General features: G+C 33.0%; 2 protein-coding genes across 3 annotated transcripts in view; one reads left to right on the top strand and one right to left on the bottom strand.

The window, feature by feature from the left end:
- ubl (Ubiquitin-like protein 5) overlaps window positions 1-9,544 on the bottom strand; it is a 35,511-nt gene extending 25,967 nt beyond the window's left edge. The window contains exon 1 of the mRNA XM_085819830.1: window positions 9,387-9,544. The gene's annotated coding sequence lies outside the window, so the exon portion shown is untranslated. The remainder of the gene's footprint in view (window positions 1-9,386) is intronic.
- A 333-nt stretch (window positions 9,545-9,877) lies between these two features.
- The window catches only part of ais (DExD-box helicase 52), a 58,152-nt gene continuing 49,735 nt past the window's right edge, over window positions 9,878-18,294 (top strand). The window contains exons 1-2 of one of the 2 annotated variants that reach the window (XM_085819828.1): window positions 9,895-10,031; window positions 11,901-12,016. In XM_085819828.1, coding sequence (XP_085675954.1) covers window positions 11,996-12,016 — 21 coding nt within the window. In that variant the 5' untranslated portion in view covers window positions 9,895-10,031; window positions 11,901-11,995. Of the gene's footprint in view, window positions 10,032-11,900; window positions 12,017-18,294 lie in introns of both variants that reach the window. The other variant, XM_085819827.1, reaches the window with a different exon arrangement.

Genomic DNA, 18,294 nt, shown 5'->3' with positions numbered 1-18,294 from the left:
GTTATTCTTTTTGTAATGTTTAGAATGCTAAATAAATAAGTTCGTTGTTAATTAAAAAGGTTTTCTCTGCTAAATATATGACCATTCGTCCGAAATTATTAAATAAGTCAAGAAATTGATTAATTTCAAACAACTTTCATCCAGTGACAGGACGGAATGGCTATTTGAAGAAAACGAAACAACGGTTTGAAAACGAAACATCGATTTCGTATTGGAATTTATCAAGGGAGTTTATGATTTATTTGATTATATCCTTTATTATTTGAATATACTGGACATATTGAATTTAAAATCATGGAAATTTTATTAAAAAAGCGTAAGCCACTAGGGCAATCGTTTACGATTACTGCCAATGCTTTAGATGCTGAAATTCTAAAGCCTGACGTGGAAGTTAATCAACTCCAAGTATTGAGCTCACAGTTGGAAGGAAAATTTAAGAGATTAGATGAAGTTCAATCACAAATTTCCGAACTTTTGTTGAAAAGTGAAAACGAAAGTGAATATTTGTACACGAATGAAACATATCGTGCTGATTTTGACACGAATGAAACATATCGTAGGCCTGCTTTCGCTAATAAAAGTTTTCTAATGTGTCATCACTAATATTAGATCTAAATTTAGTTCTCGTTCTCGCAACAACACTGAAAATCCTCTCACACTCCGCATTACTATGGGGAACTGTCAAGATGGCCAACATAATTCTAGAGAGTTCACTATATTTTAAAATTCCATCAGCACCTTTCAATTTTCCAATTAACCTCCACTGGGTGTCAATCCTAGCTGATTTTATAACTTCATCCAAGTTTTCTAATTGTAAACTGCAAAATTGCGACTGAAGTATATCAGTAGCAACATCAATATCATCATCTTTCATGACTAAACGAATCTGTTTAAAAAGTACCTTATATCAGAAAAAGATGCATTTGCTAGAGCAGAAATATCAGCAACTTTAGCATGCAAAATCACTTCATCGTTGACTGGAAATTTATGTAGTGTGTAATCACATACTCGACAGAAGTAACTTCTAACATGGAGATAAAACTTACTTTTGTTTTCTTCTGAAAGTTCTTCCACTACTTTTGTAGTTGCAGCTCCTATTACCAAATCTTCATCTTTCTTCTGATTTTCTGTTTCACCATAAATCACATCATATATAGAATTACAAGACAAAACACAGACTGGTTTTACAAACTTTGATAAAATGTCTTTAAACAGATCATAAATCATTGATTGCAAAACATGAATTAATGGAATTCTGCTTTGTAGAATTGTGTTCAGAACATCGAATGATGGCAAAATGAATTGTAAAAAAAAAAAAAGCAAAAAGCTTTGTTAATCCGAATGTTTTTTTCAAAACATAAATATTCGTTCTTCACAAGATAAACTTACAGTAATCGGAAAATGTTTCGTGTGTTGAGCAATTTTTTTAATTTTTTTTTTTTTGAGAGAAATTTGTATCAGCTTTATGCTTATATTTTGCAGTATTATTTTGAGAACTGCCAGTTGAATTGCTGAATGATGCAGAAATTACAAAAAATCAAAATTTTTCTCATTTCAGTATTATGCAGCTGTTGGAACTGTTTTCAATTTTTCCTTTCTTTTAGAACTCCTTTCAAGATAATAATAAATATCAACAATGTGTTCATCCACATTTAATGGTAAAGAAGCTGCCCCTTTTTCAGCTGCTAAATTTAAGAGGTGACAGGTGCACCTCATAATCTGCAAATCTGAATTTGCCTTTCTTAAGATGCCTGCAACACCAGTCTTCCAGCCTACCATTACTGGTGCACTATCGGCATCAAGCGCTAAGCAATTATCCAGAGGGACTGCATTTTATTTTAAAGTTTTAATAATTAGCTGTGCTATATTAAAGCCTGTCGAACGTCCTAAAGTGGGGGCAGAAAGTAAACTGCACTCAATTTCTGAAGACTCTGGATTAAAAAAAGAAACAACAATTGGATACAGTTTTGAATTGGTATTATTGCTTCCATCCGTAGAGAGGCAGAACGGAGCTGTTTTAATGCAATCAATAACTGAAGATTTATTTTTCAAACCCATTTTTTTAACAATTGCACCTGTTTTGGTCCTTGCACTTGAGTATTTCTTAGCGATTTCACTATCGGGAAACATTTTTCTAAATAAAGCTGCAGCATGATCTGATGCATTCAGTGGCAGGTTGTGCTCCAGTAAAAAGGCAGAGAACAGACATTCTGCATTAATCACTTTTTGGTCTTTTGTTTCCGAAGAAAAATTTAATTTTTCGTTTTTTCAAAACAACTCATGTTGTCCTTGTGTTTTTGTGTACGCACATGTTTGAGAACATCTGCCCTTCCACCAAGCGAAATCGAAAAATCGCAACGACAGATGGTACACCTCGCAAATTTATTACATTTCCTTGAAGAAATAATGGAAGGAAAGTCAACTGTGTACGATTTTTGAAATGTGCACGAGTATTTCACCTTTCTCGCAGACATATCAAAAGACGATAATTTTTAAAACTATTTCCTAAAAGCATGTGTACTCACACAACTCAGGACAAGATGAACGAAATAGCGAAAGAACATCCAAAGAACGGCCAACGGCCTTGAGCTTGCTTTGTGCTCATTGGCTAATATATGCCAGATGACACGCAGTGGAGCTCGATGCCCATTGGACAACTGGAGAACGAAGTTTCTGGATACGTATGCTGTCAATCACAAAGCAGAAATTCTCATCTGATTCGCAAGGTTTCATTTTAGATATAATCTAGAGAAAATTCAGTTGCTTTCAGACGTCCAAAATCACTTTTTTTTTTTTTCATATAACGAAGTATTAAGCCAAGTTCCATAAAAATCGTGAGAAATATTAAGAATAAGAAAAAGTCGGGAGAAATATATTGTAAATCGGGTTGGCGGGAGAGCGGTCGAAAATCGGGAGTCTCCCGCCTAAATCGGGAGAGTCGGCAACTCTGTTGATGTCAACAGTAAAATAAAATCCTTAGGACAACGGGAAAGAGGAAAAATTCGCTTCCGTGATCAGCCAATCAGATGGCGAGGTACGTGGTGTATCTGATAGTCAGAGTGACGACGTGAAGTGTTCGCATGAAGTTGTAGCACGTAGCATGTAGCAGTTGGCCAGCAATTGTTTTAGTTTATCCTCGAGTTTTATCATATGACGTTGTGTAATTATGATTTTTAATATTTTTATCGGGCTTTGCTACTCTTTGTTATCAGGTATGTACTATCATTAGAGAAAGACTGTTAATTTTATTGAATTTCTCGAATAAAAAATGATAAAATTTTATATATTATTTGTTTTAGTTTAAATAATTTAACTCCTATCTTCATAAGGGATAAATGGGTAATACGTACACCAGGTACATCTTCAGCTAACAAACGAACAAATACTGATGAGGAGTCGCAAAATACTGAACTAAATGCCCAATCTAAAAAAATAAGAAAATACAATGAGGAACTTATTAAGTATGGTTTTACATTTTGTGTTGTTGATGATGAAGAACTCCCGATATGTGTCATTTGCAACGAAAAATTAGCAAATGAGAGCATGAAACCAGCTAAATTAAAAAGACACCTGGAAACTAAACATAAAGAACTTCAAAATAAACATGCCGATTTTTTTCAAAGATGAGCTAAAAATCTGAAAATTCAAAGTGCACATTTAAAGAAATTTACAGCAATACCTCAGAAAGCATTAGAGCTTCTTCAGAAGTTTCTTATCTAATAGGAAAAACAATGAAACCCCATACAATTGGAGAATACCTTATCCTTCCTGCAGCAACTAGGATGACATCAATTATGCATGGCGATAAATATAGAAATGAACTAAAAAAAATACCATTATCAAGAGATACCGTATCTCGGAGGATTTACGAAATGTCACGAAATATCGAGTCAGAAGTCATAAAACGCATACAAAATTCATCTGCATTTGCTTTACAACTAGACGAGACTACCGATATTACTAAAATTTCACAACTAATTATTTATGTTAGGTTTATTTTTAATGAAGATATAACATAAACGTTTTTATGTTGCAAAAGTTTGGAAGGAAAAACAACTGGAGAAAAAATATTCGAAGTAATAAATTAATATTTTGAAACAAAGTCCCTTACCTGGGCAAACTGTGTTGCGGTTTGAACCTGTGCGGCAGCATTAACAGGTTCGAATAAAGGGCTCAGAGGCTTAATTCAGAAGGTGGTGCCTCATATGGTATTTAATCACTGTGTGATTCATCGGCAAGCTCTTGTCGCAAAAGATATGGATGAAGAGTTGCACAACATATTACAAGACGTTGTTAGTTCAATTAACTACATTAAATGCAACAGCCGTCTCTTTTCAATACTTTGCAATGAGATGGGCTCAACGTATGAGAGATTACTGTTACACACCGAATTCAGATGGCTTTCACATACGAAAATACTATGACGGATATTTGATTTCAGAAATGAAGTGTACATGTTTTTAATCAAAAAGAAACATAGATTGGCAAGTTATTATATCAATGAAGTTTGGCTAGGGAAGCTGAGCTATTTTAGTTGATATTTTCGAAAAACTTAACGACTTAAATTTGAGCTTGCAGGGTGAAAATTCAACTATCATAACTTCAGCCAGTATAATTCAAGCTTTTAAGAATAAGCTTAGTCTCTGGCAAACTGAACTGAATAAAAACAACATCGACATGTTCCCTTGCTTTAACGATTTTATCAAGGAAAATAATATAAATATATTTACATTTAAAAACATCATTTCCAATCACATTGAAAAGTTAAAGGAAAATTTTTCGAGGATTTTCCTGAAAACGATTTTGTTGGATTCGTGATCCATTTTCCTTTAACATACGCAGTTCAACTCTTCAAATTAGTGAGAAAGAGCAATTGATAGATCTAATAAGTGATTATACTCTTCGAAATCAATTTAAGACTCAGCCTTGCCAAAAATTTTGGCTATCCGTGGAAAAACAATATCCTGTTTTATGCAAGAATGCCATCAGAGTGTTAATACAATTTGAATCAACATATTTATGTGAAACTGGATTTAGCAAACTAGTTTCAATAAAAACTAAATACCGCTTGTGTTTAAACCCTGAAGATGATATGCGAATTGCAATTAGCAACATACATCCAAACATCGATAAGATAATTAGAAACTTGCAGCCACGTACATCTCATTAAAAAGCAATTTACTGATTTTTGTGTTATACTCGTACAAAAAGTATTTTCCTAAAATTATAAATAAAATTAATATGAGTCAGATATGATGATGTTTTTATTCGATGAAACGAAAGAAATGCGCAAAATATACATCGTATTTGTGAACATTTATCTCTAGGGGTCGGCAAAAATTTTCTCTCTACAAAAGGGTCGCAGTCGAAAAAAGTTTACGCACCACTGCTGTATTGGATGCATCACTAAAGGATGAAAATTGGAATTCCTTGAATGCTTGCCTCGAAAAGGGGCCGAATTTAATAGAAATTCTTCCAAAACTTTTGATACAATTGATATTATGCAAATAAAGAGTAGCGCCTGCTAAAGAAGTAACTATTCCTAGATTAGAGTAGCTTGGAGCACTTACAGCTACTCGGCTGTATCGTCAAGTCACTGACGCTCTTAAAGTGACAAAGTGCCAAGTGTACCTTTGGAGTGACTCGTCTGTAGTTCTGACATGGATCAAAAAAGACTCCCACTGGAGTGTTTTTGTAGCCAATCGTGTAGCTGAAAGAAGAAGATGCACAAATCCGGACGACTGGCATTATGTACCAAGTTTAAGCAATCCAGCTATCTTCCCTCTAGAGGGTGCAATGCCAAAATGTTGCTACAGAGCAGATGGTGGATAATGGCCTCTCTAAAAGATAAGAGCCGGATAAATGGCCTCTCTCCAAAGAGTTAGAACTAGAAACTGATGACCTGAGTAAAGAATATGTCGCAATTTCCTAAAATTGCAAGGTGGGAGGATGTTCAGGAACGTGTACGAACTCAGTTACTAACACAATAATTTAATATGTTCATTATAATGTAGATTTTTTGTGGCAACAGTGATGTTTTTTATATATTACTTTGAGCGTGAGTTGTTAATTAAAAAGGTTTTCTCTGCTAAATATATTACCATTCGTCCGAAATTATTAAATAAGTCAAGAAATTGATTAATTTCAAACACATTCCTTTTCTAAAATATCAATGGAAAAACGTAAAGCGATTAAAGCATCACTAATGAAATTAGAGAGAATGCTAGAAACAATATGACAGTAAGAAAAATTTTAATGCAGCTTTGAAAACAGAGAAAAATCCTAAGCTTTTTTATCACAATGCCCTGCCCAGCTGATCTTTGGAATATGGTAACAGGTAGTTTGGCGACATTTTGGAGGCGATAAAGGTTACTACCTAGGACTTTGGGAATATTGTGAGAAGTCCTCAGTTCCGATTACGCATTATTTTGTGTGAGGGAAATGAGAGATCATGAGATATGTCATGTGACATTAATGGACGAATCACTGTTCTTTAATCAGAAAAGGGGGTAAATTTGTAAAAAATATCTTCTGTACAGCATTAGTTTCATTCTATGTTCTGTGAAACAGTGTTGTTTAATATTTGGATCCCATGGCCCTATATAAAGAAAATCCGAAATTTTTATTGCGTTTATGTGTAACTGAAAAGAATTGCCTAATTGCGGATAAGTATGAATGTCAAACATGTGGGTATATGTGTATTTAATTATGGCAAAGCACACTAGGGCTACCTGCCTAAGGGGAGGGATGCCTTTGTGGAAGACTTTCTAAGGGAAACTGGCTCGTATACACGTTACACATGGGGAAAACCACGAAAACACCCATGCAGCCAGCCCGTTCGCGGGATTCGAACCTCGGACTGAACTACCAGTGTTCAGCGACTTTACCGCTCGGCCGTTGGTGGGCCACATGTGGGTATGAAATGAGATTGTGTGAAAGGAAGGATATTACCGATAAGTTTGAATGCCGGTGCAAGAAATCTGGTGAAAATGGACATTTTGTGATCCGCCATGCACTCAAGATTCTGTAGAACATTAGGTAAGTTAGTATTTTTAATTATTTGAGGATATTATTTTTATGCATTGTTCTAAATGTAAGGAGTAAATCAATTAATATGGTATTATTGGAAAATTGTTATTAGCAATGATTTAGTTTAAAGTAATTAGGATTGTAAGCTAATTTTTATTAATTTAATGTATGTGCTTATTTATATTTTAAGTAGTGTTTTTTAATTTAATTATATTTTAATTTAATGATCGTGATTTTGAGAGTTATATGTTTATAGTATTTTGGAATACGTTTGAGTAGAAGTAAATGTGCGTGGAAAGAATTTAAGTATTTGACACTACGCATTTTGAACCATTTTTAATGTTTGCGTTAGAAATTGGTAGGTGAGGTTTATAATAGATAATTTAGAGGGAAAAGTTTTTGGATATTTTATTTATTTTATATGTGCAAATGTTCATCCTTGGATAGAGTATATAATTTTTCGCGATCAGGTAATTTCATATATGTGCTTTTTACCGAGTTTAAAGATTCACAAAATTTTCCTGCATTTTCGTGCAAATTTTTGTAATTTATGAGAAAATAGCAGTTTAGATGGATAAAGTCAAGAGTGTGCGCAATGCCATTTTTGTGCAATTCTGGGATTTTTTTTTTTAAGTAAAAATAAGTCGACGAGTACATGGTTACTGTGTATGTGCGATTTTGAAAAACGCGGCAAGGAGCTTGCGATTCTGCACTTTTTCCCAATTTTGCAGTTAATATTTGTCATGATTAAGCAGTTTTGTTCCATAAAATTTCTAGCATAAGTGTAATTCGGCTAGTAGATTGTTGGAAAAAGTGTTGAGTAAATAAAAAGAAAAGAAACATGTCTTTACTTCGTGAAGACAAAATGGCAGTGAAAAAAAAAAAAAGAGGGTTGCTGTAGCAGAGTTGGTCGCCAAATTTTCGCCAAGTTACCATAATCCAAAGATCAACCCCCTGCCCATATATTTCTAGCTGTCAAGCAGAATGAGCAAAACACTTTCTCTCGAATACGATCCAATAACAACATGAGAACAAATATAAAATCTACTAAAGTAAAAATAACAACATGAGAACAAATATAAAATCTACACAAGTAAAAATTTTTATCTCCTGTATTTGGTTACATAGTTTAAGTCTACAGGGGCTTTGCAGTAAGAGGTCATTAGCACCGCAAATGCATGATGAAGGTAATCACTTTTAGCTGAAACATTTTACCTGAACTTATAAATTCACTGCAATACCTGCAGAATAAGCCTTGGACATACAGATGGGAGAGTTTCTTTCCTTAAAAATCTTAACACCTTCATTTGTTTTTTTACCCCAGAAAAAGAAACGTATGCATTCAGAAGTTATAATTGATTTTTATCGTGCATTTATTTTCAAAATAAAATTTGCCTTCTGAAACTGAATTTAATTTACATAAAAGACGTGCCACAGCCTTTTTATTTACGGCTCTGGTTGCTCCATCACAATTTACCTGATTACACACGATTTTAATTTAAGCTCTGGCTCCTGCAGAGTTAGTTCATTCTTCAATGAAATACTGTATACATGCTACATGATAGTTTTAGAATTAAACAATTATCCAAATATAAAACTGATATTAAACGAAATGGAGCAATATTTTTCCCATTTTCAGAAGACACGCTTCTTCCAAATCTGATAACTCAATGCTGAAAAATAAATGCATCAAAATAGCATTTGATTTGATAATGAATGCAGTGAAACTTCTCATGGCAACTATCACTTAATGACTAGCATCCCCGAGAACGTAAATAAACATAAGTATTCAATTAAGGATCATGCAGGTTTCACTGTAGTATGTGGGCAAATGAGAACCCACACTCGAAGCATTGAAACAATAAATAGTATATAAAAAAACTGTATCTTTTATCACCTTTTCCATTAACAAAACTATTTTGCTTCCGAATAGCTTTGGAAAAGTCACCTCATGTTAAGGACCCTAATCCCTTCATACCAAATCTAGATTAAACTACAACACTTGATATTCGCATTTGTAAAGATACGAATTTCAACTACTGTATGATAGAAAATTACATTTCGTAAATAAATAGAACAGAAATTTATTATTTATATAAAGTACATTAATTCTAGATTGATGCGCAAGTTGGTAGAAAGTTCTGGAATGTTCTTGCAATGATGAATACTTCAATACTTCAAACATCATATTATTATTTATTCATTAAACCCCATTAAAATCAAATAAATAAACTGTTAGAGTTAATTATATTTAAAGTGAATGGCCCATCTCATCCAAAACGTTAAGGCATTACGGCAGTTTGAAGATGAAACTACAATTTAAAAACAAAAACTTAAAAGCTCGAAAATTTTCTTACGATTTCTAAGCCTTAGTGCTTCAAACACCGCTGCTAAACTGGAACTTCTGATAAATGATGACAACAGTCCCAGTTGATGAAATAACAAAAAACACAGAGGGCACGTACCAAATTCCCAATAAAAAAAAAAAAAAATAGTTTTTGGTGCATCTTCGAATCTTTTTGCCAATAGTGAAGAACGATTCACTAATGTAAAAGAAATAAATATTTGCGCAAAAGACGAAAACCATAAAAGGTTGTTAACAATATTATTATTATGCTTTATGAAAGGTGTATCACACCAAAGAATTTGAAATGCAACAGAAAATGTTTCAAAAAATAGCTTGCACCGATGAGTATTTTTTTTATTCCAAGATCCAAAATTATATTTCGTGAGAGTAACTGAATGACTAAATTAGATATTAATAATGTCTAGTACATTTATTTTTATACAATTCGAAGAAGATCGAAACATTATTCTTTCATTATTACCGGCATTATTATTTTACTGGATTACTTTTCCGAAAGTTGTTGCAACTAAACACTACTAATCATCTGCTAGATTTAACTTGTAAACAAATGGATGGGTTTGAAATATTTTGCAAACTTGCATTTGGGACACCATTTGATCCCAAAAAACCGAAGCGACGAAAAAATAAATTAAAGGTGAGTTTTTTATATGTTCATTGCAATTTTATAATTCTTTGGTCTGAAATAACGTCAATATTAAGTTAGACAATTAGTCCGCTGGTATTGTTTTACTGACGTATTACATTACCACGTGCATATCTGCGGTTTTTATTGTTATTACTGTGAATTATGTTTGAAAGGCAATGAGAGGCGAAATGAATTTTGAAAATTGTGGTCAACACCAAAATGACTCATTTAATTGATTGACTAATTGCTCATCATAAGTACCGTGTTTACTGTTCATCGTAATGTCGCCAAGAGTCTCCAAACATTATCTAGTCGGGTAATTTACTTTAAATTTAATATGTTTTGATAGAAGGCCTATATTACTAAAATCTGTTCGCTTTCGTATGCTTTTGTTCCATTGTCTTCTTTTTGATAACAGGAAAAATATTAGGAGATGCGATGTAAGTATTGGCAAAAATATTAAAACTGAATACTGATAACTATGAATAATATTTGTATGCTAAAAGAAATCCTCGAAGCGTACCCAGAAACTGAAATGTAATTACTTTAATTTTATGAAATGTGCAGTTTTTACGAAAGATACGGATCTGGCTGAGCGCAAGGATCGATTGTATGGCTATCATATCGGGGCTTTGATGTGCTTTAGCTAACTGCTTGGCGTTTTTTTAATGGTTAATGATAAATACGCCAAATATGGCAACCTTGATAATTTGAACAAGTGGAATGATCTTTCATTCTCACTCTTTCATTATTACCAATTTTTAATCTGTTTTATTGGCTTACTGAGGTGATGCTAATGGTTTATTTGAAATTAACTGGGTTAGAGTAGAGAGAAGGGTACCCCTTGTAATATTGCCAAAATGTTGTTTCATTTATGGTAACCTGAGTAGTTGAATGGTATGGAAACCCTATTATGACGTAATTGGTTGCATGATTGTGGTAACTTCGTAAGGGCTTGTGGTGTGTGTTGGTTAGGAAGTATATTGCTTGTTTTGTGGTTTAGATGGTAAAATGGCTGAATGTGGTAAGTTGAAGGTTCTGTACGATTTGGAAAGAAAAAAGAAAAGAGTATTACTTCTCTCGTATGTAAATGAAGGTTTACTTAGTAGTCATTATCAGGTGTCCTGTTTGTAGGAAGGAAATGCGTGTGGTTGAACGTTGGAAATGCATACGGTCGAACGTCACTATGGAGGATATTTTTTACTCTTATTTTGAGAATTTATGTGGCAATGCCAGTATACAGATTCTAGTTCAGATAATTTTAGAGTTTTTGGATGCTGTTAAGGAATTTTGTTTGATTGAAAATGTGTTAATTTGTAAATAAAGTAAGTAGATATTTCCTTTGTATAGTGCAAAGATGGGTGATTCTCAGATAACCGGCACTTGGCGAGGTTCCTGAAATCGCATTCGCCAACTTGGCCAATAGGTGCCAAACAATGAGAAGAGTGTTTAGGTTGCTAGCCCAGATGTTAACTAAGATAGAAAAAAGGAAAGTCTTTTTCTTTCGATATGGTTGATACTTCGCGGTGGGTGTCATGACTTTGAGATAAATCTTTGTGCTGATGATCACATGATTTTGTCAGTTGACGTTTTGAATTCACTGTTTAATTATTTTCTAAATAAATTAATTACACTTGTAATTAGAATAAGATTATTTTATTTTTATACAAGAAAATTATAAAATATGCTCCTTTTCCATACTTATGGCTTATATTATCCAATGTGTATTTACAGATAATAAAATTCTAAATAAATTAATTACATTTCTAATCAGAATAAAATTATTTTATTTTTATAAAATAAAATATTTTTATAAATATTATAATATTTTTATAAAATAAAATATGCTGTTTTTCTAACGTATTGCTCATATTTCAGATAATGGTGAATCTTCGGATTATGGTAACTTGGGAATTTCTTGGCAAAAATTTGGCGACCAACCCTACTACAGCAACCTGCTAGTTTATTTTTGGATGCCATTTTGTTTTCACGAAGTAAAGACATGTTCTTTTTTGGGGGAAAAGTGCAGAATCACCCACTGCTTGGAGCGTTTTTAAGAACTGCACATACTCGGTATCCATGTACACATCGGCCTATTTTCACTTAAAAAAACATCCCAGAATTTCACAAATTGGCATTGTGCACTCATTCGACTTTATCCATGCACACATACACCTGTTTTCACTTAAAAAGTCAAAGAAAATTGACAAAATCCAATTCTTCTTACTCTTGAAAAAAGGCACCAAACAAATAAGTGGGCGATTCTGCATACTCTTTTTTTTTTACTCAAAATTTTTTCCAACAATCTGCTAGCCGAATTACGCTTATGCTAGAACTTTTATGGAACAAAAGTGCTTAATTATGACGAAGATTAGGTGCGAAATTTTTTATAAGTGCTTATTAGCTAAAATCACGATCGGAATTTTCCGGAAAGGAGTGGAACAAACGTGCACAGAAATTTGTTTTTACGGGGCAAATTTGGAACTCTGTACTTCTCTGATTATTGCTAAAGTCCTAGCTAGTAACATTTATCACCTTAGCAAAATGTCGCCAAACTACATGTTACCATATTCCAAAGATTAGCCCAGATAATTTCTAATTAGAATGAAATTTTTAAAAATTTTCTGCTTAATATTTAAATATATGGGAGTCTGTCTATAACAAACAGGAATTAATTTCTAAATAAATTAATTGTACTCCTAATATAAATATATATATATTTTTTAAATTTATGGAAGTCATTTGTGTAATCTAACCAAATGCCTTTTTTTCTTATTATGTCCATGTATAAATACGATTAGGATTATTTAGAATATTAAAAGCACTCCCAGGCTATTGGCTTAAGGAGAGGGAAGTTGGGAAGTTTGTTAGCCATGGCTTGACTTCGAGACGAACTACCAGTGTGCGACAGTTTTACCCTTCAGTCCCTGTAATACACCTTGTATCATAAAAGCAGTATTTAAGACCCTCATAATTAAATTTATATTCATATATAATTATTAAAAATGAAATTAAATTATAATCAGACTTTGAAATGCTAATAGGTTAGTATAAAATATTAAACAAACATTCTCCTGTTTTTCTACGTCAAGCATATTTCACTGATTTCTTTATATAGAGGATTTTTGCAGATTAAAAGTTGGGTATATCAGTAAAAAATCTAAATCATTAGCCAAAACATGAGCATTTCTTTATTTTTTTCACAAAAAACGAATAAAAGTTAATTAAATTTGCATCTTTAAATCATTGAATAAGATTTATATTTTTCTGATGTGTTACTCATATTCATGTTTAATAGTAATGAATGCAAAATGAACTGAAACTTCAAATAAGTAAAACATAGAAATTTTTGCATCACTGTATTTGCAACAAATGCATAACTGAAATTCATTTGCCGACCACATGAAATTGCTTTTGGAACCACCAGTTTGCGACCACTGTTATAGACAATGTTCAGATTGCACAAAAATAATATTTTAGGATTTAACTTTTGATGAAATAAATACAGACAACTTCAAATAACCTTATCCTATCATATATAATTGGTTTCTTTCTGAAATTTAAACAATTGCATAACGTCGTGAAAAGCCATAGAAGCGCTTGTTACAAATCTTGTTTCCTGCAGTTATGCAATTCAGGATTACATTTCTTTGGTTACCTACATGAAAACTATTTTCACACTTAAATAAGAAAAAAAGAATAAAAATAACCCTCTTAACCTTATTAATCAAAATTATGTGCATAATTGAATCCGGAATGTAAAATATAAACCTGATTAGATGATCAAATAGCCTGGAACATTGGTGACATTATTATGAGCCGTAAACACGACACATATAATGAACTGTAAACAAGTCATTTTAGTGTTGCCGCCGATTTTTAAAATCTCTCAAAGGCTGTACCATATACAGTCAAAAGTCGTTAATCCGGACTTGTCAGGACTTCGGCGATTCTGGATTATAGATCATCAGTTTAAATCTGGTAAGATGGCATGCAGAAATTATAAAATTAAAAATACGAAACCTTAATTTATGAAATAAAGAACAATTATGATCTAAAGGTTATCAAAATTTCCAAAAAAAAAAAAAAAAAAGCTTAATTTTATTTGTTTAATTTACTTTCTTCACTATTGGAAGCGAATTATAATGATGAGGAATTTGATTTAAAACATATCAAAGACGGAGTACATCGAGATGAAATACTACATTTAGTAAGGAATTATAAGCCTAATAAAATAAAAACATCTGCCCTGAAAATAAGGATAGTGCTGACAGATCAACTTCCAATTCATTGCGCGCCATAGCGTCCCCCCGCCGCAGAGCAGCGTGAAATTGATAAACAGATTTCGGAATGGTTAGATAAACAAAGGATATGCCTTTATCCATTTTTTACAGCAATTCCACTCTTTGTTTGATGGACTTTCGCTTTGTAGAAACATACTTTCGCTTTGTAGATCCTTTACATATTAGTAAATATATATCGGAAATTCTATTTGACATAATCGAAAGTTCAAGCTTACTTTTATAAAATAGCTCTATCAGTCTGCAAAAAATAATAAGCCGGATCCAATTCCAAGATTAAGGAACAACGCAATCTGCAACATTAACTGAATTAGATAATTTTAGCTTAGCTTATACCGTCCGTTATGCATTAAACCCACATGCGCACATGAATATTCACAGCCGTAAAAGTCTTACATGCACTTGTAAATGCCTATGCGCAGAAAGTTTGTAGTGTTGAGGTCCGGATTATGGGTGTGGGAATTAACGTCTTTTGACTGTACTAGGATATTACCAGTTGCTATAAATTTATCTATGATGCTGACAGAAGTAAGTGAATGTTCATCTATATTTATCATTTTATTGAAAGTGGAAGGGAAATGTGCCGCGTTGGAATGATGTATGAAATTTAGTTTGCTGCTTTTGTTTGTCCAAAATGTGATAATAATACAGTCAAAAGTCTTAATCCGGACTCGTCGGGACTTTGACGATTCCGGATTACAGATTATGAGTTTAAATCTGGTAAGATGGCATGCAGAAATTATAAAATTAAAAATATGAAATCGTAATTTATGAAATAAAGAACAATAATTTATGAAATAAAGAATCTAAATGGTATCAAAATTTTCAAAAAAAAAAAAAAGCTTTATATTTATTTGTTTATTTTATTAAACATTTCTTTCAAGACGCACATGCGTAAAGCATACATTACGCATAGTCGAAATTAGAAAATTGCAACCAAAAAACTATTTGATGTGTATTCGTGATATTTATAATGACGAGGAATTTGCTTTAAATCATATCAAAGACGGAGTACGTGGAGATGAAATACTACATTTAGTGAGGAATTATAAGCCGAATAAAATAAAAACATCTGCCCTGAAGATAAGGATAGTGCTGACAGATCAACTTCCAGTTCATTACGCACCGCGTCCCCCCCCCCTCCGCAGAGCAGCGTGAAATTGATAAACATATTTCGGAATGATTAGAGAATCAAAGGATATGCCTTTATCCACTTTTTGCAGCAATTCCACTTTTTATTTGATGGACATCGGAACATGCTTTCGCTTTGTAGATCCTTTGGTAGCTCCAGAATTGGAACTTCTTGATTAATCGAAAGTTCAAGCATACTTTTATAAAATTGCTCTAACAATCTTCAAAAAATAATAAGCCGTATCCAATTAGAAGATTAAGGAACAACGCAATCTGCAACATTAAATTAAATAGATAATTTTCGCTTAGCTTATACCATCCGTTATACATTAAACACGCATGCGTCAATGTATTATGCGCATGCATTAACACATTATTCGTTGTCGCATGCGCAGAAAGTCCGGATTTTTGCTTTGAAGTCCGGATTAAAGACTTTTGACTGTATGTATTTGTGTGAGAGAAAGAGAACTATAGATTGTTCAAAGGGTGATGTAGAAAGCAAGGAAAAGTGAATGTGGATGATGTTTCTAAGAGTGTAAGGAAAGGTTCCTAGTTTAGCCAAAACCATTTGAGTATATGTAATGTGCCGTAAATTATGAGATGTTGGTTTTTGAAAATGGGGAATGAATCTTGATGCGAAGTGTGGAAGTGCGTGAGCATGCTGTTGTTGATTGGTATATGTTTTGTTAAGAAATGTATTATGAGAATGTTAGTATTCTGATCGGTGGTAAAGAAGTGATAATTGAAGTGGATGAGAGTAACTTGGGAAAATTGAAGTATGAAAGAGAACGTGGTCACAGTTTGCATTGAAAGAAGGACAAGTAGGTTTTTTTTAGAGAGATTGAGAATAGATCAAGGGTTAGTTTGGAGAGAGTGACATTTGAATGGGTGTTGCCAGTATCCATTATGGTTTCAGACTGCTGAAAGGCATATGGTCTGAAAAAATTTAGGTTTTGACCACATTACCATCAAACAGAGTCTGCACTTTAAGGATCTCCAGACGGGTATGCACAATTATTCCATAAAGGGTCCTTTGCCTGTAATCAAATATTATTTGCATAGAAGTACAGTTCATGTTGATAGCAAGTTTGATTTGTATTTAGCTAAATATATGTGAAAAAAGTGGTACAATCACTCACTGAATAATAAAACTTTTCCTACATTTGTAACACCAATTATAAAGTTTTACCTGCCAGAAACAACGAATAAAGCAGAGTAATTTTTTTCAAAATGAGGGACTTAGGAGTGTGCCCCCTCAACAGGAAATTTATAAAAAGAGTATTAAAAACACCCCAAAAAAGCCTTATTTTCCCCTGGTTTTGCTGAAAAGGGTAAGTGAAAAAACTGATTTTATTCTATTAGCTTTCTTGGTAAAAATATATTTACAGGTGCCCCTTGGCAATAATTGGCAATTTTTGGCTGTACATGAACACCGAGTTTGTGCAATTCTTTGACTTCTTATTTTGGCTTTGTGTAGCAATGATTTTTGCGCTAAAAATTGCCGCTACATAAAACCAAAATAATAAGTCAAATAATTGCACAAAAATGGTATCCATGTGCACAATGACCTATTTTCATTTTAAAAAACATCAGAGAATTGCACAAACTAGGCATTGCGCACTCCCTTGACCTTTGTACACATCAATCTATATTCACTTAAAAAGTCAAAGGAACAACAGCCAACAAAAAATATGTAATCTCAATAAGCTAAATTTTAAATCAAACAATGAAATAACATAAAAAAGGAAATTCATCTTGGCACTTCAAAAAGGAAATATCCACTTACCTTATTTACAAATTTCCCTGTCTTTAGTCAAATAAAATTGACAGCATCCAAAAACTTCCTAAAATTATCTGAACTAGAATTTGTATAATGGCATCGCCACATAAATTAACAAAAATGAGAGTAAAAAATATTCTCCGACGTTCGATCATACACATTTCCTTGCTACAAACAGCACACTTACAATGGCGAGTAAGTAAACCTTCATTTACATACCAGTCAATGAGTGCTCTTTTCCCCTTTCATTTCAGATCGTGCAGAAACTTGAAATTAATCTTACCACATTTAGCCATTTTACCGTCTAAACCACAAAACAAGCAATGAACATCCTAACCAACACACACCATAAGCCCTTACAAATTGTTTCCCATCGTTCAAAATGCAACCAATTATGTCGTAATAGGGTTTCCATAACATTCAACTACTCAGGTTATCATAAATGAAAGAACAACTTAACGATAAATGAAACAATAAGTTTTCTATAATACAAGGGGCACCCTTAATTCTACTCTGACCTATTTTTTTAAGATCCTTAAGGAATAGTTTTATTGCTTTAGAGTTATTATTCAGTAGGTATTGGAAGAGTTAATGCAACATTTCGTACAACATTGCAATAGAATTACTGTTATAGCATAACGGGGAAAAAAAGAAGAAACACATTAATTTTAGATTGCCACTTCTCAAATTGACCAAAAAAATTGGAATTTGAACAGTTCTGTTAACTATATAGTATTGCAAGGTGTACCTATCAATTTATCAATTGATTCTTTCTGATCTGAATACTTTCAAGCCACCTTGTTGACATGCTGATAAAGAAGCTGGCTGCTATAACCTTGGGCATGGATTTGAATTCCAGAGAAAATTGGATGTCTATCAGCGTGTAATGTTTTTGCTTCAAAATCAGGATAATCAGGATCCAGCTGAGCACATTTGTTGCCTGTAGTATGCCCAAGGCAATTACAGGTAACAAATGGGCAAAGATAAACTCAATCTTTGTACTCTTGGCCATGATGGAATTCATGGACTTGATTTGATGTTACTGTCAGAGAAGTGAGAT

This window comes from Stegodyphus dumicola, chromosome 7, assembly GCF_044657685.1.
Source record: "Stegodyphus dumicola isolate Sdum_Otavi_A_Nest chromosome 7, ASM4465768v1".
Classification (NCBI taxonomy): Eukaryota; Metazoa; Arthropoda; class Arachnida; order Araneae; family Eresidae; genus Stegodyphus; species Stegodyphus dumicola.
Note: the sequence above shows the minus strand (reverse complement) of the source record. Positions and strands in the feature narration are given on the sequence as shown.